This window comes from Dasypus novemcinctus, chromosome 5, assembly GCF_030445035.2.
Source record: "Dasypus novemcinctus isolate mDasNov1 chromosome 5, mDasNov1.1.hap2, whole genome shotgun sequence".
Classification (NCBI taxonomy): domain Eukaryota; kingdom Metazoa; phylum Chordata; class Mammalia; order Cingulata; family Dasypodidae; genus Dasypus; species Dasypus novemcinctus.
In genome coordinates this window covers 93,852,687-93,874,853 of record NC_080677.1, presented here as the reverse complement: position 1 = coordinate 93,874,853, position 22,167 = coordinate 93,852,687, and the positions used below count along the sequence as shown (strand labels likewise).

Below are 22,167 nucleotides of genomic sequence, written 5' to 3'. Positions count from 1 at the left end.
GAAGAGCAGTACTCCAAGACCAAGAACATTCATCAGAACCACAAAGAAAGCAGTACTCGCCATAATAAAGTCATTAACACTTTATAAGTTATCAAAATATTTTATCAGTTTCTTATAAAAAAAATGAAAAGCAACTTTATTACCAAAGGGTAATAAAAGAGTAGCTTTGCAGGGAGCCTTGCACAACATTTTGTCCCATTCAACAGTGGCCCAGGTCAAGGTAATCTCTCCTTTAAAGTGCATCCTGCCAATCTCTTCCAGAACATTATATTTGCTCTCTTGATCAGAAGCAATTCTTGCTTTCCCATATTTACGTCAGCTCTTTCCAGCTTCTTCGGGTAACAATTTCATGCCAGATTAAGGAACTGGATTGTACAAGCTCCAACTAAACATTTGCTATTAGAATTGGTCAAATAGAAATATGAGTAGAAAGGATGGATTTCATCTTTTGAGGAAGAGAAATAAAAATCAAAGTCAAGAAAAGTCACCACCAAGAAAGACTGGCCTTGAGTTTATCATGAAGCCTGAGAAAACTGAACTTTCTAACTTCCTCAAGGGTCTTGCTATGTCTGTGTTTATCAGCATAAAAGTGAACCCCCAAAAAAGTCAAGTGTGATTGAGCACTGGCTGTAAATGGAAAAAAAAAAAAAATTCCACACATGTAAACAATTCCCCCAAGATCTTTAAGGATATTTCAATGCAATTTTTCCCGGATTTGTCTTGAAAGGCATAACAAAAACAGATGACCAATGAGAATGTTTTGGAAATAAATATTCTTTTATTCTTCCTATTTACATGGCAAAGAACTTAACATTTCAGCATTTCTTTGTTTTTCCAATCACACACCTGCAACTGAGTTAACATTATCTACCAGTATCAGCAGCCTGAATTCCTGACAAACCATATCCACATCATCCAAAAAGGTAAGCTTCCTTTAGCATGTTTTTCCCTGTGAAACTCATGTAATATATGTCCTGAAATTACTGGCCCCTTTAACAAACTCCCTTGACACAATATATCTACTCTAATTGATTCTCCAAGAACTTTTTTTGATTACAGTTTGCAGAACATGAAATCTGACTAAATAAAAATGGTTTCAAGGCCACAGAAAGGTCCTGGCTTAAACTTTGCCCAAGAATAGCCCAGTAATCATATCTCATCCTGTACGGTACTATTTTGCTCCATATAATCTTTACTACCCAGTGAAAGAAAGGATATCTGAGGTGATGCAAGACTAGAGAGGTGCCAAGTACTTATTCTATTTTATGAGAGCGCTTTCATTACCTGAACCAACATCTTTATTTTTTATTTTAAAGAAGCTTTAGATTGCATATATGTTACATAAAAAAAAATAGTTCTCAAATACCCCAGTGCCCTCCCCCTCCTACACTTTCACCCATTAACAACATCTTTCATTATTGTGATACGTTTGTTACAAATGATGCACACCTATTGAAGCACTGCTATTAACTAACCATGGTCTATAGTTTACATTATAGTTTACCCTATGCACTGCACAATTTTATAGGTTTTGACAAAATGTGTAATGGCATATATCCATCACGGCAATGTCATGCAAGACAAGTGGTGGGTTTATAGGAGCACAATTTGTGGCTATTATACCAAATCATTAGTCCTAATTTAAGGAAGAACAAATCTATTTTAAACAAATAGAGGGTTATTTTTTTTCATTTGTCATGAGCAAAACACATAAATTAAGTGAAATGTATCAAAAGAGTCATTTCTTTGGCTGAGATTGGTATACTTGTTGCTCTGGCAGGTTCATGAGGTTTCAGTCAGCCTCCAGCACCAGGATCATCATTTTCATCAAATAAAGTATACTAAGCAGCTCTAAATACAGGTAAGAGTTCTTCCCTAATGTATAAATGTAATTGTATGGCAAAGTAACACATATGATCAAATACTGAAAACTATATCCCATGAAAATGATAATTTTATGCAACTAATGCATGGCTATTGACATCACTTAATACAATTGTTTATCAGAAACCTCAGTTATGAACTGGAAGTCCACGGTGGCATATACATTTTTAAATATACATTGCTATGGATATTGCAATTACTGGACTGACTTACTGTCTGAAATTTTCAATCATTTTTTCCAGTGCCTCCTCCCAGCAGTATGCCTTGACAGACTGAATATTTTCAATCATTTCTGAGGTGATCACAAGTCTTTCATTGATCTTTCCAGCTCTCTGATCTCTGTAAATATAGATGAATCAATTGATAATCTAATATTTAGTAAAAATAAGTCAAATTATTCTTTAAGAATTGCTCAAGCTCTTAAGAGAAACCACATTTTTAATTTAACAGATGGACATGCATTTTAATATCAAATAGAAGGAACAAAAATAATAGCTACCATTTATCAATGCCTCCTAAAGGCCAAACACCATATTAGTCTCATCCCATATACTGTCCCTAATCCTCATGATGATCTAGGACAGGTGTATGTTATTTCCATTTTAAAGATGAAAATGCCAGAGACTTGGTGAAGCAAAGTGGCTTGACTAAGTTCACATAACTAGTCAGTGCATGATCTGGGATCCAAGCCATGAGCTCTCTAACTCCAAAGTGAGTCAGAGACTTTCTGTCATGCACTAGCTGACAAACACTAGAAGTATTCTGGCATAACAGTGACTGGCATCAAGTTTTCATGCTGTAATAAAAAGTAATTAAAGCTTTAGTGTGATGATCCATGAACTAGAATAAGAAAGAGCCAATAAGCAAGCTCTATACAAAATATTTGCTTCCCTCCAATTCAAGTAAATATTTTATCCATTTTACCTAAATCTTATTATATATAAAAATGAACTGAATCTTACCCTGTTTATAAAGAAATTCTATAGGTTGTCAAACAAAGAATACTCCATTAATATAGGAAATATTATTTTACACCAGTAAACTATGGTTCAGTGCATAAAGGAGACCTAGGCTTTTTGAAAATCTGATCGAACACATTTTCCTTGAAAATAGGTTTATAACCTGTATTTCATCATCATTCTCCCAAACCCAGCTTGAAAACAGGCGAGGATGATCAGGACACCAAGTCCACTGAAGGCAGAGGCCTGGAGCAAATCCCACAGCAGTCCCATCAGCAGCGTCACTTGTAAAGGAGCGATCCACACGAAATGTGCTAATGCTAGGCCCTGGAAAAGACATCACAGCCAAAACAAGTACAGTTTCATCCTCCATCCCCCAAACAAGCAAACAAATATATATATGAAAGAATAGTGAAAACACAGGGATCTGATACAAACACTTCATGGTTTTTGCCAAAATCTAGGCTCTCATTCTATAGAACATAAATGTTTTACACATAGATTGGGATTTCCCAAGAAATATATTTCAAGTTGCTGCAGTTTTAAATATATTTCTGTGTTTTTACTCAGTGAAACTAAGATTGGATATCTTCTCAAGAATTGATTTTAACTTCCTTCTATTTAAATAAAGCAAGTGGCGTGCTTTAGACCATAAAGGACAAAGAGGTCTCCAGGGTCTCAAAATACACCTCTACAACTCTATTATCTGACAGAGATATTCAGAATTAATGTACATTCAATTCAACAGTAATTTAGCACCATCTGAGAGTTCAATATTATGTTAAATACTGTTCTCCTCAAGGACCTTACATTTATTAGTGGCATAACACAGCACTGAATAAGAATTATCCAGAGTATCACATTTAGCCAAAGTAAATAACTGATTTAAAGTATTAAAGGGAAGAAAGGTCTAATAAGGTTTGTGTGTTGAAGAACCTTACTAAGTACACAGCAAACTGAGGTACCAGTGAGTTGGACTGTACCATAGGACACCAGACTGGCATTTATGAGTTATTTGCTTTCTCAGTTTTCTGAAATAGGGAATATAGGAATGAGTATGATCGAACAATTTATTGCTTTTATCCAACCCAGAGAAACTCCACATTTGAGATTGTCTGGTTTACAAGAATTATAAATAGAAAATCAAATCAGTAGGCACATACTTCATCAAATTTGTTCAGGTTGTTGGAAAGGAGACTAACAAGTTGTCCAATACTTATTTTATCTAAAACACGGCTTGACAGTTTTAAGGTCTAAAAGGAAAAGAGAAATTAGATAAAATTAACAAACAAAAGACAAATGTATTTTAAAATAACATTAAAATACATCTGTGGAATTAGGTTGCTATGCATACATTTTTAAGTAAAGGTAATTAAAATTATTTCATGCACATACAGCTTAGTATATTCTCAGATTTATAGATATTGCTCTTCATGGAATGTATTTTTCTGGCAGACCTCTAGTTGTTTTATTTTCCAGCCTCTGGAGGGTAATAAATACTTTCTGTCCTCCACAGAGGCAAATATTTTACTTAAATATCCATTATGTAGTATGTTTTTGTTGGTTTTGTTTTTATGAAAGCTGAAATTTGAGATTAAAACCTTGGCCTTAAATTTTTCATGCAATTTTATACTAACTCTACTGAATAATATTAATGTCAAGATCAATAAAATTATATTATGAATAATTGAATCAATAGTAGTTTTGTGAAAAATTACATTAACAATAGAAAATCCTTGAATTGTACCAAAAAATACTATTTTGTATATGCAAAATAGAATTAAGTAGACAAATTCATTATTACTATGAAAGATCTTAGTCTTATTTTGCCTGTATAATTTAATAAGAATTGATTAGCCATTAGATGGCTTTGATTGGAAAGTATACCCATTTAATACTTGTTTCAGGTCAATCCCTCATTCACTGAGCAGCTAATACATGCAAATCACTGTGCTTAACACTTCAGAGATTATTACAAGATTTATTAAAATATGAATCTTGCCTTAAAGTAATTTAGTACACAAATAACTAAAATATGGTATGATAAATGAGCTAAATAATAGGGTGGCTGACACATCTCACCCTGTAGCATGCCTGTGCCTGTGTCTAGGGTTGTGTACTATCTCTTTTCTTATTTCTTAAATGCTTTACTACCTTACCTACCCTAAACAAAAAAAAGAAAAACTTAAAGAAAAGAATAGGATGGTTAAGGTAAAGATCATACATGTAATTAGAAAAATCTGAAAAGATTTTATTGAGGAGGTAGAGTTTGTGGCGGGTCTCAAGGAATGAGTAGCGTTTTAGACAAGCAGAGAGGAGGAAGGAAGCAAGGCGCTAATGTAAACACATTACCAGGGCAATATGAGGGGAAAAATCCACTGAGCTGGATTATACATAACCTAATAGTAGTTCAATTGGGGTTTAACATAGAGCTACATGCTCTATATAGGTGGTGAGTATTTGTTGATTTAGTTATTCCTATGTCTTTGAAACTCATATGGAAGCAGATTCAATTTAGTTTCTATTGTGATTCATTACTTAATGTATAATTTGAATGTATCAAATTTGCTGATTTTGGAACAAAGCTAAATGGTGCTCTATTGCAAAATCTGGCACAATGTAGAAAGGGCTACTGATTGACTGCCATGTGGATGAAACTGGTCAGTTTTGGGATAGAGTGAGGCCTGAGAAGAGTCAAGACAAGGCTGATTTTAGGGACCAAAACAGTTCCACAAGGAGATGCCCATTGCCTTTGTTGGTGGTGATGTCAGTGTCGGTCATGGGTGTGGCTAGAGATGGGTAAGAACACAGATATTCAATGTTGAGAAAGAAGGACAAATACAATAATGTCTAACTTTTCCTCAGTGAATTCTGGGTCAGAAAACACATATATCACCATATTTGTGCTAAAAGTTACATACAGTCTGTTTACAAGCTAACTTGCTCTTTATTTGAGCTCACCTTCTCTTTAGCTCAAAGCATTTCATGCTTCTCTCTTCCTGTGTAACACAGTCTGCTGTATGACTTTTTTTCTCAGTACTTATTTTATTTTCTTTAATAGTTAGTAAACCCTATACTTCAGGGATTGTAACTTTACCTATATTTTTAAAGTTTTGAAGGAGTTTTTGGGCATAAAATAAGAATTAAAGCACATCTAAATAGAGTTTTGGGGAGGATCAAATGAAATAGTATACCTAAATCACTTATAAGTGTGATACATAAATCATTAGCTATTAGTACCATTATGATAGGATACACTTTTTATAAATATTTATTTAACTGAATTCAACTTTCTTTGATATCCAAGTTGTGTAGATTCTACTTTCCAAATAATGTCTAAAAATTTCTTCACTTATATAAGCTCTGGAACAAAATAAATTTTTTTGTTGATTTATGACCCATATTTTCCTGATACTTGTAAATTGATAAGGGTGCAGCCATGGCGATTTGATTAAACTGTGAACTCTGTTGTTTTTTTTTTTCTTCTACCTCCATAAAGACTTTTTTGAACAATAAAATACAGCTATCATGGTTTTACAATACAATTGACCTTGCATGCATAGTACAGAAGTGTTATGGGTTATTTGCTAGAGGTGGATTTCAGATTCATGGACCTAAGAAGACAAATATATAGTCTTTACACCAAGGAAAGAAAAAAAAAAAAAAGAAGGCTAAGGCAATAACCAAATGATTCAATAAAAACAACTTTCTATAATGACTTGGAAGATCTAAGCAGTCACCAATGGTATTGAGTCAGGTTGGTGGGAAGAGACACCACTGAAATGGCTTCAAATCCCATTTGTAAGGTAGTTACCTCTTAGGCTGAATTCATCTAAATCGTGCTTCAGCAACATGGGCTCTTGTTTGGACAATACACACAGAAAAGTGGGTTAGGTTCTTATGGTTGCATGCATGTGCTGTTTCTGAAATTTAAAGTCTTTAGGGCTCACAAAATGAAAAAATAAAACTCAAAATAAGGCAGTGGGTACCATCACCATGTCACAGCTAGTTAAGGTGGAAACTTTCATTTCTTGGGTTATCATTAACAATTGCATATTATATTCTTTTTATTGAACATAAAGATACATAGCATTTTACCATGGGATGATATTTTGCCAATAACATTTATGAAGATGGTGAGAATCATTTTAACGTTGGAATCTTGGATTCCAAAAAATGACATGACTAGTGGCAAAAACAAAAATGAAACCTGTAATATAGACAGTTTTAACAGGTGCTTAGTAAGTATTGTTTGAAGTAAATTGAACTACCAAGGAAAATTAGAGATATTAATTCTTCCTACCATGTAACTCACAGACATCAAATTATCAAATTGACTTCAACATTTATTCCTTACTTGTATCAGCTTCATTGCCTAACTCATGGCATTTAAACATGACAACACTACATGTATCATGGAGACTGTGCTAGGAAGTATTACCTTCTTATAAATCAAGCTAAACATCGCTATTCTCATCTGCATTCCAATGTGATGAAGTCCAAAAATGGCTGGGTGCAGGAGCAGCGTCCTCACAACGAACAGAAGGCACAAGCCAACAGCAAGGTAAATTGCAATGGAGCGTTCCACCTTGTTATCTGGATCATAGGAAGCTATAATTCTTCCCAGTAAGAGAGGCTGCACAGCTTTGGTGACTTCCTGCAGAAAAGGAAAAACAGAGATAGTAAATTTCACTTTTCTTTCCTAAAAATGTATAACAATTTCAACATGCAAGTTTCATCTCTAGCAGAGGACTTACCATACGCTTACGTAGAGGATCATACCATGTATGAAACACCTAACATTATTTTTAGTATCTGGATACTTTGGAATAAGATTTAATTTTTCAGTTACAATAAAAGTCATTTGGAGAAAAGTTTATGTATAAGATGGATGTCTGGGTATTTTTTTACTAAAAAGCAAGTAGGGGCTATAAAATAAAGATGTGGTTTATGGAATGGTTTATTAATTATTAACATCTAAATAGCACTAAACACTTCATAAAGTATTGTTGCATTTGATTTTCACACAACTTTAGAAGACAGAGTTGGCATTATTTTACTGACTGAAGTCAAAGAGACCAAGTGAGTTGAAGCAATTTCAAAATAGGATTTTCAGAAGCATTTTGAGCAATGGCATTATCACCAAAATGAACACATCTTCCCAAGGAAACATGTAGGGAAAGCTGGCAACAAGAAGGGAGGAGCATGCCAGCATTGGGGCCTTTGAAGTCAGCCACCTTAGATGCCATTCCCTTCCCAATCTAGAGTAGGTATGGATGTCAAGGAAGGAGAGTTCTAGCAGAGTCAAACACACCAGTTTTCAATGGTTCATCAACTCCTCAAATGCCTGAGAGTCACTGAGGGTGGGTCAAAGTTGTGTTTCCCAAATCCACCTGTCAGGGTCCTTGACTACTCAACCACATTTCCTATCATATATTAACACTTCCCTTAAGTACACAGAAATAGATTTAAACCCAAGGAATTGAAACCAGATTGTCTCTTACCCATCTTGCTAAATGGGGATCTGAGGTTAAACCCTGAAGGGAAATGATGTTATGCTAATTGGTTCCATTTCGAATTTATATTTTCAAGCTTGACTGATATCCTAGTATTGCTTAATAGTATTCTACCATCATCCACTAATCTGATTAGTTTTCATTCCTACATCATCTTTTCTATAAAACAATGACCATACTTTTCTGCTTCAGCTTCACCTCTTCACATCCCCACATGGAATCCCAGCCTATATACAGCTGTCATTGACTGGCCACTGACTTGTGTAGCTGTTTATTCTGTATTTTATATACAGTAGTTCTTTTCAAATTAATTGTGTAGACCAAGGCTCTAAATGTAACAAAAGAAGATTCAACCCTTTAAAAAAAGTTTCCAAACCGACCACAAACATTGAGTAAATAATAGTTCTTTCATCTCGCATAGCCATATTTTTAATATAAGTTGAATTATAGCAAACATACAAACAAGTGCTGGAAAGCGAAGTGCTGACCTCTTACCGAGCTATAGTATGTCAATGGTTTGCTGAAGAGCATTTGTTTTTTAAAAATAAGTGCAAAAATTACCGCTTATTGGCATGTTTCATTTTATGCATGCTTTGTACTTTTATTACATGTGTATGCATCCTTAGAATATATAGAGAATTGTTTTAAAAGTTTTACATTTTACATAAATGGTATTATACCATGCTTTCTGCAACATTTTGAAACTTAACATTGTCTTTGACATTTATCTCCCTTGATACTTACATAGCTATCTCATTTCTTTTAAGTACTGTTTAACTTTCCATATTTTAGAGAAATCAGGTTATTTGCCCATTGCCCTACTTTGGGGGTAGTTCGTTGTTTCCACTCTTAAACTACTACAATCAGTGCCAGTGCTACCCAGGCCATGTTTATAATGTTCCACATATAAGTGTCAAACTTTCTCAAGAATAGATAACTATATTTCAAAGTAACTCCTTAAATTAGACAAATGTACAGCTAAGATAAATCTTAGATTTAAAATTATACATATAAATATATCTGCACTACAAATAAAATTTTTCATAGCAGGCTTACAGGAGCAATAGTTCATCCTCAAAATTATTTTAGATTACTATTTTATCCTAGAATTTTTCTGTATTAGTTTGTTCTTCATAGAAAAATGTCAAGGGAATCTGATGTGGCTCACGTAATTGAGCTCCCACCTACCACATGGGGGGTCTCAAGTTTGGTTCCCAGTGCCTCCTGAAAAAGACAAGCAAGACATGAAGCTGGCACAATGGGCAGGAATAGCAAGCTGACACAGCAAGATGATACAACAAGGAGACAAAAAGAGGAAAGATAATGAGAGACACAACAAAAGCAGGGAGCTAAGATGGCTCAAGCAATTGAGTGCTTCTCTCCCACATAAGGGTCCCAGGTTTGGTTCCCAGTGCCTCCTAAACAAAAGACAAGCAGACACAGAGAGCACACAGCAAATGGACAGAGAGAAAAGACAACAAGTGCAAACAATGAGGGCAGGGGGGAATAAATAAATAAAAATAAACCTGTAAAAAAAAAAAAGAAAAGAAAATGTCAACCCCACATTTGCTTTGATTTAGTTTTCCATTTGTAGTGGGTCTGCACTTGACTTAAAGGCTCTCTTGAGCACATGATTTATATGTGCTGTCCCATTGGAAGTAGCATGTACGGCTGTGACGCAGAGTGGAGCATTGATGTTTTCCATGCATACCCATACCAGATGAAGCATCATTTCTTTTTCCTTGTAATTCAATAGGAAGTGTATGAATTGTGACTGCTGTTAATGAAGTCAATTGCTATGTTATGATTTACATAAAGACCTTCCTTTTCTCAAACCCATTCCCCTCTCTTTCCCTTCTCATACATATATGTATATATACTGAGAAAGACAAGAGAAAAAGATTCAGAATCACTGATAAATAATATATTACAAAAAAAGTATATAAGTATTTCTAAGGAGTAACTCTTAACTATGGAATGCAAAAAAGAAGAGCATACTAAGGAAGAAAGAAAAATATTTTAGCAATTGAGCTGTAACAATTTTTAGAATTAGAAATTGTTCAAATTTACATTAAGTTTTTTCCCTTTTGAGTAATTTCAACTAAACTCCCTGCCTTGGTTCTCCATTAAGTTCTTACACAACCTGTCATCTCTATAAAAATAGATGAGTTTGATGGTTTGTTTGCAATTTATAACAAAATAAGTAAAATTTGTATTAATTTGAATGTGATACATTTTATATACTGCCATTAATGAAATAGTTGCCATCTTGCCTTAGACAAAAAGGAAATACTGAGATCCATAAAAAAAATAATGACTATTATCAGAAAGACTGGGAGCATTAGTATGAGCAGATACATGTTCAGAGGTAAAAATGAAGTTTCTTTTTCGTAGAGAACATTCTGATAAAAGGACGATCTGCAAACAGCAAACCATCACAAACCTCACCACAGCATAGACGTGTTAACATTCAAGGACAAAATCAACACTCAAATCCTCTCTCTTCTATAGTTTTCACTAATCTGTTTTAAGCAGCATGTTCTCTAATATTTACAATGGAACCATTTACACATATCACCTGGTTTTTTTGGAAAAGAAAACAATGGTAATTGATACCTATATTAACTTAGGAAGTGAAATCCTTAACAAAAATTATCCCTGGGATGACTGGTATATGAATGCTGTGTGTGCCCCACCACCAGGACTAAAAAGAAAGAAATTCCATGATTTGCCACTATATGAAATAATACAAGCAAACAAGTTTGAATGTAATGAAGAAAAAAACTATTTATTTGAAAATTTGATTAAATATTGTATTTGTTTTTATCAGACACAAATAAAGATGGAATTCATGTAATAGTTCTAGCTCATGTAATAGAGAAGTGATATCCGTTCGTAAGCCAATATGACAGTGAGATGAAATATAAATTCATTGTCTTGAAACTTGAGCTCTTATCCCAGCATATTATTCAAACTCTCTGTGTCACCTTAGAAGTTTACTTCTCTGGAGAGTTTTCCTCACTGATAAACTGAGGAGTGAGGCAAGCTGATCTTAAAGGTCCCTTCCAGTGCTAATATTTCTGGTAATACAATACTGGGTCATGGGGAATACCATGGCAGAAGCCAAGAAATATTTGGGTAATTGTCCTAGCCCACATCTTGCCAACTCTAAGTATGTTAGAATGTTGCCGGTCTAAACAGTATGAGTTCAAAAGACCATTTGTGGGAAGCAGATGTGGCACAAGTGATTGGGCTCCCATCTACCATATGGGAGGTCCAGGGTTCGATTCCCAGGCCACCTGGTGCAAGTGAGCTGGCACACACAGGAGAGCCCACATGGCAAGCTGACCCGAGCGGAGAGCTGGCACAGCAAGATGACACAACAAAAAGAGACACAGAGGAGAGACAAGAAGAGACACAGCAGACCAGGGAGCTGAGGTGGAACAAGAGATTAAGCACCTCTCTCCCACTCTAGAATGTCCCAGGATGGGTTCCTGGGGCTGAGCCTAAGGAGAAGACAAGTAGACACCGAAGAACTCACAGCAAATGGAACAAAGAGCAGAAGGGGGGGGGGCGGTGGATAAAAAACCATTTGTGTAGAGGGGGTCAGGTTAGAAAACAGCTCAAGAAATTGCATTCCTGGTAGCATAAGCTGGGGTCTCCATTCAGATCAGCCTCCCAGAGAAAAATTAGAATGCCTGAAAATACTTCTTTAGACATATATCTGGTCTCTCATGAGATCCTCTAGGACAGAACGCAAAGTCACAGGGGAAAGGAGCTGAGGTGGCTCAAGTGATTGAATGAATCTCTCCCACATGGGTGGTCCCAAGTTCAGTTTCCAGTGCCTCCTAAAGAGAAGATGAGCAGACACAGAAAGCACACAGAAAATAGTCACAAAGAGAAGACAGCAAACAATGGGGGAGGGGGGGAGCCGGGGTGGGGGAGTTAAATAAATCCTTAAAAAAGAAGTCACAGGGGATCGTTCTAAATCCTTGATCCATTCCTGTTTTTTGTGCCTACCTAGGATAGGGTCATATTTTTCTGATGATAAGGAAGCCTGGTTTTGCTGGAAATTCAAACCATGAAGGAAAATTAAAGTGAAAATAGAAAACTCAACTCAGGCTTGCATTTAACTAATTAATTTTCAGATAACTTTATTTAGAAATTACAGTTTCAAGCCCAAAGCATAGTTTTTTCCTAATACAAGGTGAGTGATTAGTTAAAGAACATTTGCATCGTTTTCCATCATGGATAGTTATTTAATAGTAAAGTAACCACTATCATCTCTGCTTGCTTTAAATACCCTTTATATGTCATTATCCCAGGTATACTAGGATGGTTTAATATTGAGAAACTAATTAATAGAATATCTGTGAATCACAGAACCTATGATTATCTCAACAATAACAGAAAAGGAAATCTGATAAAAATTTAATATCTATTCTTAATAAGTATTCTGAACAAACTTAAATATAAGGATACTTATATTTTCTTAACCTAAGAAAGAATTTCTCCCTCAAAACAATAATCAGCACTGTCATTATAAAACTTGAGAAGAATTACCTTTAGAGTCAGGAGAACAACAAGAGCAAGAATACTGATTATTACATTATTAACATTTTTCTGGGATTTCTAGCTAATGTACCACAACAAGAAAAAAAAAAGATTGAGATATGAATGGTTGAAAAGGAGAAGTGAAAAGTATCGTTATCAATATGGAATATAATTGTCTATATTACAACTTCAAGCAAATCAAGAGTTTAATAGGTGGGAAGCAGACATGGCTCAGCTGATAGTGTCCGCCTACCACATGGGAGGTCCAGGGTTCAAACCCAGGGCCTCCTGACCCATGTGATGAGCTGGTCCATGTGCAGTGCTGATGTATGCAAGGAGTGCCGTGCCATGCAGGGATGTCCCCTGCATAGGGGAGCCCCACGCGCAAGGAGTGCGCCCTGTAAGGAGAGCCGCCCAGCAGGAAAGAAAGTCCAGCCTGCCCAGGAATGGCACCACACACATGGAGAGCTGACGCAGCAAGGTGACACAACAAAAAGAGACACAGATTCCCAGTGCCGCTGACAAGAATATAAAGTGGACACAGAAGAACACACAACGAATGGACACAGAGAGCAGACAACGGGGGGTGCAGGTGGGGGAGGGAAGAGAAATAAATTAAATAAATAAATAAATAAACCTTTAAAAAAAAAAAAGCTCACCAGAGGCGGGTGCATGACTGGACCCCGGGTCTGTCTGACCCCAAGGAAAAAAAAAAAGAGTTTAATAGGTACAGGTTTGAATAATAAATATACTAAAAAAAAATTTAAAAGTATTACTATACACCAAGCACAATAATTAAATAAGAATCAATTCATAGCTATAACATGAAAGAAATATTGTAATACTAATAAGAAATATACATACATATAATCTAAAATAGATACTATATAAAATATTAGTGAGACATATTTAAGTCTCAAATATACAGAAAAACAAATCTTCAAATTATAAAACCTTAATATCACAAAGATTACATTTTCCTTTAAATTATTTTTATAAAATTAATGCAAACATCATCAAAATCCCAAGCATAAATTTTGGACACTGTGACAGTTTGAATTTGGTAAATCCCAAAAAGAAAAAAGATTATGAACAAATTTTATGAACAAATTTAGAACAAATCCATTCCTGTGGATGTGAGACTCTCTTGATTGGACTATGTGAGGCATGCCGCAGGTTGAGTCTCCGTGTTCTTGCTGGATCTTATATAAATGGAGATAGAGAGAGAGACACAAACACACAGGAAAAGGGAGCTCTGCCATTTTGCCCCAGCCATGTGAGAGAGACAACTCCAGGTTCGCCTGTAACTGCAGAAAGGCACACAAACCCTGAAAGGCTGAAGAGACAAGCACTTTGACTCATTGCCTAAACTGAGCTCTGAGAGATGGTAGATTCTGAAGGGACAGCAGAGACCTTGGCAGAGAATGGCAGCCATCTTACTTCACCCTGTGGCAGGACCCTGAGAAAGCACCTCTGCTGATTCTTGATTTGGCCTTGAAACTATACGCTTTCACCCCAAATAAATCCCTTTATAAAAGCCAACATGTTTCTGGTACTTTGCATTGGCAGCTCTGTGGCAAACTAAGACAAACGCCATAAAAGAAGGGACATCTGTCTTAATTTTTGTAAAAATCTCAAAACCATGTATAATATCTAGCACAGAGAATCCACTCAGCAAATAGTTGTTGAATCATTGGATAAAATGATTCTAAATTACATTTGGAAGAAAATGAGAGACTAATCAAAAACATTTGAGGAATAATAATATATGAAAGGGTTTGCATTACTGGATATTACAAAGTTATAATAATATGTGGCATGACAAAGAAATAGATATATCTGGAAAATCTAGAAACAGATTGAAGCATATGCAAAAATTTAAGGTATGATAAAATGCAGCATTTTAATTCAGTGGAGAAAGTTGGATTATGCATTAAATTATGTTGGAAAAAAGTGAATACTCATTTTTGAAAAATTACATTTCTATTATATAAATCCCATTCCAAATGAATTATGTATTTAAATGTAAATGATGAAATAATAACAATATAGATAAATGCTTACATAATATTTGGCTGGAGAAAGCATAAAGTATGAACACAAAAGCAGAAAACAATGAAACAGTTGGATAGATTTGACAGCAAAAAAAAATTTAAAACTTCTGATTTAAAAAACAGGCTCACAAGAAATAAAATTAAAAGACAAATGAAAGATTGGGAAAAACATTCCCTCTTATAACAATAAAAAGGCAAACATATCAAAGCAAAAGTAAGCAAAAACATGAAAAGCCTATTCATACACTCACGGACAAATATAAATGCATATTTAATATACAAAAACTGTTTAAACTCACTAGGAGCCAAAAGTAATACAAATATAAATGACAAATATACTATTTTTCTCTTAGCTATTTGAAACATTTGGAAAATGATAAAACTGAATGTTGGTGAAGGTTAAATTTTCATAATGATAAAACTGAATGTTGGTGAAGGTTAAATTTTCATACCTTAGTATCAGGAAAGTACATTAATACATCCTTTCTAGAAGGCAATTTCAAAATCTGCTGAGATTTAGCTTTTAAAGGATGTGCATTGAAGGACTATTTATAGGAATGAAAAATTGGAGACAATCTAAATATCTAAAAATGAGGAAATAACGAAATAAATTATGGTACAGTTACATGATTTATTAAACATTAAAGTTATTAGGTAGAAAACTATCTAACGATATGGAAAGGCATTCACAATACATTAAGAAAAGTCGATTCATAATGCCTTATGTAAGGTAATTGTCACCCCCCCCCTTTATTTAAGTATATGTTTCCATGGGTAAAAAGACTGAAAGGATAAAAATCAGATATAATCAGAAAAAAAAATACTTAGGAGAATAACAAAAGTTAGGATAGAAAGTTGCATATACCTTATGATAATTACTTTTTGTTTTGTTTTTTTGTTGTTGTTGTTTGTTTTTTAGAAGGCACCAGGAATTGAACCCTGGACCTCCTACACGGGAAACAGGCATTTACTAACTGAGCTACACCCACTCCCTATGATAATTATTTTTAAAACATACATACAAAAAATCAAGGAAAGTAACCATATATACAGTTATACACCCAGAACTTATCATAAGACACAAAGGGTACTGGCTTATATCTAAGACACAAGCTTAAGATTCAGTTTTTTGGCAGGGTATACATAACTGTCAATTTTTATCTTCATACACTAGAGTCTGATGGTAAATTTTGGTTTTAGGCTAATTGCTGAAGAATTTTTCCATATTCAGCAGAAAAAATAAAACCTATTCATGCTTAGTACACTGAGGAATTGTTCAGGAAGCATATTTTTAAATATTTCCTTTATTTTGCAACTATGGTTTATAGTTTTAGTAAAAATACACACACACACACACACACTAAGAATAGAATATCAAAAATATTATCATAATACCTAACTGCCTTTGAATCATGTTTTTAGGTTTAGGGTCTAATTCTAAATATTTCACTTTTGGTATTTTTCTTTTATACTTACTGATTCATTAACTATTACCAGCAACATCTTAAATAGAAACCTAATCAATATTCTTCATTTCTATAAGAAAAAGTTCCTAGGTTTAATGAAATAGCAGCAATAATAGGTTTAGTCCAGAGAATGCAATAATGAAAGATACGTTGAAATATTAATTTTAATTTCGGGAATAATATTTAGGATCTAGCCATCATTTTTTAACATTAACAAATATGAGTATTTGCCCCTTACATAAAAATGTCTATTTAAATATAATAACTAGCACTGATGGAGCACTTGCTATGTCCCAAGATCTAATCTATCTGCTTAATTATTTAATTCCCACAAAAATTCTATAAATAGGTGTCATTATGATCCCCCACTGAACAATAAAGAAACTGACAAAGTGTGTTAAAATAACTTGTCCAAAGTCATACAGCCAGTAAGTGTCAAAAATGAGATTTAAACCAGGCAGTCTGACTTCAAAGATCTCATTCTTATTCATAACCCCAAATCAAATAAAAATGGTATAATACAATCTGGTTCTCTCTCAGTTGCTCATCAATTCATGCATCATTATCAGTTCAAAATCAAGATATAAGTAAATAGCACTGTAATTTAAGATCAATACTAATTTTCTAGGTGCCATGTCATGACTCAGATAATTTAAGAGACAGAAGGTATCATAGAGATTGCATATTGTACTGTAGCACCTTTAATTGTAAAATTAATAAAACTGAGACCCAGACTAGTTCTTTAATTTGCTCAAGATTATAAAACAGGCTTTTCCTATCAGGGCATGAGTGTACCCCAAGAGAGTTAAGAAAAAATGGGGTGCCTTTGAAAAAATACATACTTGAGTTTATTACACATATATTACCTTGTTTCACTCCTTCACATTCATTAGTCATTACAGGATGATTTGCAACAAGAAAAAAAGATCTACCATGTTCCTACCAAGGAATGAGAGATCTGAGTACCCTCACATCCAGTCTATCTCATAAAAGGATGATTCCAGGCATTTCCTAATTTACAAATTCATTTTGTTTCAAAATTTCACAGGTAAGATCAGGGGGTATATTTTCCCTGAGATACAATATTTCACTAAACACAGTGTTGGGGTCCTAATTTAATCTTCAAAAGCCGGTTTAGTGCAAAAGGTTCTTGAAACACCAGTCCATCAGAATGTCGACCAAGACCAAGAACATGTTTAAACTGGGGTACACAATTCGGTCCACCAAAAAGTGATAATGCTAGTATTTGTCCCCCAGTGGTTCTCACCTAGAATCACCTGGAGAACTCTTCAACAATCCCAAGTGCCAGCACACAGCAAATAAATCACATCATCTGGGGTGGGGTCATAGTGACTCCAAAGACAGAAGCAAAAATCCCTTACCTTTCAGGGAAAAAAATCTAAACCCAATGAACCAAGTCTTCTCATCATACATCTTGGTGTGGAAGATGTAGAATGCAGTGGGTAGCTCAAGTAAGTACAGCATGTGTTAGAGATAGGAGTAGGAGACAGGATGGAAATATTCAGGACATAGGCAAGTGTGGGGAGTGCAACATGCAAGGGACTGCCAGGTTGGAGAAGCAGCTAGATAGTGGGGGATGCAGGCATGGAATAGGCAACTAGGAGATTTGCTGGGATAGCTGTCCTTAGGTAATCAATCACATAGAAGGGACATACACAGGCCAAAGTACCTAAGGCAGGGACCATCTGTGCACACGGTTCCCCAAAATGAGAACTCTCTCTTCTTTAGCAGCAGGCTTGTGTTCAAAAGCCTTTTAGGGGAGGCAGATTTGACCCAACGGCTAGGGCGTCTACCTACCACATGGGAGGTTCAAGGTTCAAACCCAGGGTCTCCTGACCTGTGTGATGAGCTGGCCCAAGTGCAATGCTGATGTGCGCAGGGAGTGCCGTGCCGCACAGGGGTGTCCCCCGCATTGGGGAGCTCCACGTGTAAGGAGTGCACCCCATAAGGAGAGCCACCCAGCATGAAAAACAAAGTGCAGCCTGCCCAGGAATGATGCCACACACACAGAGAGCTGATGCCGCAAGATGACACAACAAAAAGACACAGATTCCCAGTGCCACTGACAAAAATCCAAGCGGACACAGAAGAATACTCAGCGAATGGACACAAAGAGCAGGCAACTGGGCAGGGGCCAGGGAAGGGGACAGAAATAAATAAAAAAATTAATCTTTAAAAAAAAAAGCCTATCAAATGTCTTTGTCAAACATAAGGAACAACTCCTCCTTTGCAATTTAGACTGAGGGATTTGGGAACTCTGGGGGAAAAAATGAGTTCCAGGACTTCTCTTTTATGCTCTTAAACTTCTTGGGGTTTAATGAATAAAGGTAGTTTATCCAAAATTGTACCTACATATACCTGTTTGATGGTGGAAATATGACCAGAACTGCCAAGGAATCAAAAATATTTTTGAATGAATGCTTGTGAATTTCCTATCATAATAAATGTATTGTGACCATCATATTCTCTCAGTAATCTGCTCACAGAACTCCCTTTACTTGGCTTCCCTCAGACTATCCTTAATTGACTCTCATACTCAGTTTTTCATCAGCTAGTTTCTCTTCTATACTTGCAGTCTCAAATGTTAAAGACATTGCTATAGCTGGCTACTAAGCCAGATGAAGAAAAAACAAATGCATAGTTAATGATGAGAGGCCATAGATAATATGATTTAAAATGACATCAATGTCACAAAGAGACAAGCTCTTACATGATGGCATTTGCTTTTTTCTTAACCTTTCAAGATCAACAGCAAATTTTATAGTATTTTTTCCCTCAGTGCTAAAACCAATCAGATATTATTTATAACACAATTATTCTGATTTAGAGGGACTAAAAGGGTATAGGACATTTTGAAAGGATCTCCACCTATTACTAAGAGTAATTTTATAGCAATTTCAAGATACTCTGTTTAGTACATGGAACTTAAAAATTACTAGAATGGGGGAGCAGATGTGGCTCAACCAGTTGAGTGACTGCTTCCCACATGGGAGGTTCCAGGGTCAGTCCCTCCACCTCCTAAAAACAAACAAACAAACAAACAAAAAAGTAAATAAACAAAAGAAGCCACTCAGGATAGCCAATGTGGCTCAGTGGTTGAGTGGCAGCTTCCCACACACAAGGTCCTGTGTTCAATCCCTGGTCCCAGTACCTCAAAAAAAACACAAAAAAATTACTAAAATGACACACATAGAAGAAGGAACATCCAAAAAGAGTACTATAAATAGTAAGACATTAATATAAGGTATGTAAAATGATAGATGTCTTATTAGAATGGCTTAATGTTCTCCCCTTTTCTTTCTGTAAGGAACAGAAAGGACGGAATCAGGAGATGAGATCAGGGGCCCTGAAAAACTGTACTCATCTTAATGACTACTCTGGATATCTAAATTCTTTTGAGACTTCCAGTTTTCAACATTTTCACTACTTAAAACTGTACTGCCTCAATGAAACCTTTTCTCCATGACAAGGAAAAGTCATACCACATGAGTGCCATTTCCAGCATAAAACCTCCTCTCCATGCCTTCCACACAGCTGCTCTTCCTACCGGGGTCCTGTCCTCACCAATATTCTGTTGGTTATCAATAGAAGCTGAGCTGGTAGCTCAGGCTACGCTCAGAAGTACCTGTCTCCTCACACTGCCCTTGCCTAATTAAAACATCACAAAAGGCTTTTAAGGTTCCTTTTGCTGGGGTATTTTTAGTCTTGAAAAGTTTAAGAATAAATAGTCCTTCTCTATACCTATTGCACCATTCTTATTCCCCTTAATTGTGTTTATCGGTTTGACCCTCACTTCACTGGGTTTGGGGAGGATTTCACACTGTTCCTTCCCAGTATACGTGAGAAGATTCTGTCAGGATTCCCTGCCCCATACCTGCTGTGAACATTGTTCAGATTTGTCCCTGAGGTGGCCCTGGCAGAATCCTCAACCTTCACGCTAGTGTTGCCTGTGTCTCTTAAGTTGCAGAGAAGCTACCTAAATAGTCATTATAATATAGTTATACAGCAATTATAATTTGATATGGTGGGTGGAAGAGTGGAGCTAAAGCCATGTGGGTAATCACTCAAATTTACCATATTCATGACTTTAAGAAAGTTACTTAATTTCCCTGCATGTCAATATCCTTATCTATAAATTAGGGATAACTTCTACTCAATGGAGTTATTACAAGAATCAAATAAAAAAATCTTGAGAAAAGCCTTAGTGCTGAACCTGGAACAGTTTAGGTACTCAATAAATAGTAAACTTTCCTATATCATGTTTATTTTTTATCTGTGTACACCAAATCAAAAAATAAATCCTATAAATATGTTTTTATATAATACAAAATTTTCACATTTAAGTGAATGCACATGAACCTTCTATGCTGGTGGGATCTAGAGGAATAAATTATTTCACAAGCCAAGCAGCACATAAAAAGGGGCCTAATATTTAGCCCTCTTTTCCAGCTCTACCCAGTAGTGCTTATGTTAATAAATGGAAGCACTGTGTGATAGAAAATATTACTAGGGAAAATTTTGAATTTCACTGCAATCCTTGACATGGCAATTGTCTGAAGTTTCATTCACTTCAATCCAACAATTGTTAAGAATGTTACATTCTTATATGAGATGGCCAGAGTGAATTGTATTTCTATACACTGATTCAAATGTTTAGAATGTAGACACTAAAGCAATTAATAAAACATAGGTTTTTAATTAAGTTATAGAGAATTAAGAGTTAGGGATAATTGTCTCCCAAAGCTCTGGGCCCTCCTCTCACTGAGAAAAGTCATCTTAACAACAGCTTAAAAGATAATTCTCACTTATCTCAGTCCTACTGACTACAAACTATTTCTCACCCCCTAACTGTTGCAGGTTCCTATAGAGATCTACACACAAAAAGGATCAAACCTTTGTTATTTGAAAGACCTGAAGAATTTCTTACAGGAGATTATCAAAAGCATTATAAAATTTTCTGAACCTAATTGTAGTCACCTTTGTCAGGAAAAAACTTTCCATGTATTTTTCTTGGTGTGTATGGACTAAAGTTCTTAACGCAATACACTTGCAATGGCATTTCTTCGGGAGACACTGACACTACAAACTCCCTGAGGCATGAAGACAATATGAACACTGTGCAAGTCCTTCCACATGGTCCCTGGCCACCAAAGCATGTATTGTGCACAGCCTTTACTTGAAGACTACATGGGTTTTCAGCTTGTCACTCCCTTTTACAGGTTACGACCACGGACTTTAAAAGAGGCTCTGATAGGTAGAAAATTAATAGATGAGATTCACATTTCATAGAAACTGGGGAATATCCCAGGCTGCACTTAACCAACACAGAGCCTGGGGTTTTCAGGCGCACTGATCAGGAAAATATTGCAAGAGTCCCTCACTTCCAAAATGAAAAATGAAAAATTTTGCTACTTTTACTTGAAACAATTCAGCATGCAGGTATGATTTTAAAATACTACAAATATTTGTATATGTAATTGACTGAATTTAACCTAATTCTTCTCCTGATATTTTCTCCTGACATACTATTGTGAAATACGGGAAAATGAAAATAATGACACAAGAAATCTTGTATACTAATAACCTAGGGTGCTTTGGAATAAAAAATAGAAAATAAAAATTTTTAAACAAACTATTTTTCTGAACCCACTTTAAATTGTATATTGCTACCCATGTGCCAGGACACTTAAGTTCTGAAGCATTTTTACATGTT

General features: G+C 35.4%; 1 protein-coding gene across 2 annotated transcripts in view; it reads right to left on the bottom strand.

Moving 5' to 3' along the window:
- Positions 1-22,167, bottom strand: part of CFTR (CF transmembrane conductance regulator) — a 199,564-nt gene that overhangs the window by 133,709 nt on the left and 43,688 nt on the right. For both annotated transcript variants that reach the window (XM_058297260.2, XM_058297261.2), the window contains exons 4-7: positions 7,285-7,500; positions 4,007-4,096; positions 3,007-3,170; positions 2,098-2,223 (exon numbers count right to left, since the gene is read on the bottom strand). In XM_058297260.2, coding sequence (XP_058153243.1) covers positions 2,098-2,223; positions 3,007-3,170; positions 4,007-4,096; positions 7,285-7,500 — 596 coding nt within the window. The remainder of the gene's footprint in view (positions 1-2,097; positions 2,224-3,006; positions 3,171-4,006; positions 4,097-7,284; positions 7,501-22,167) is intronic.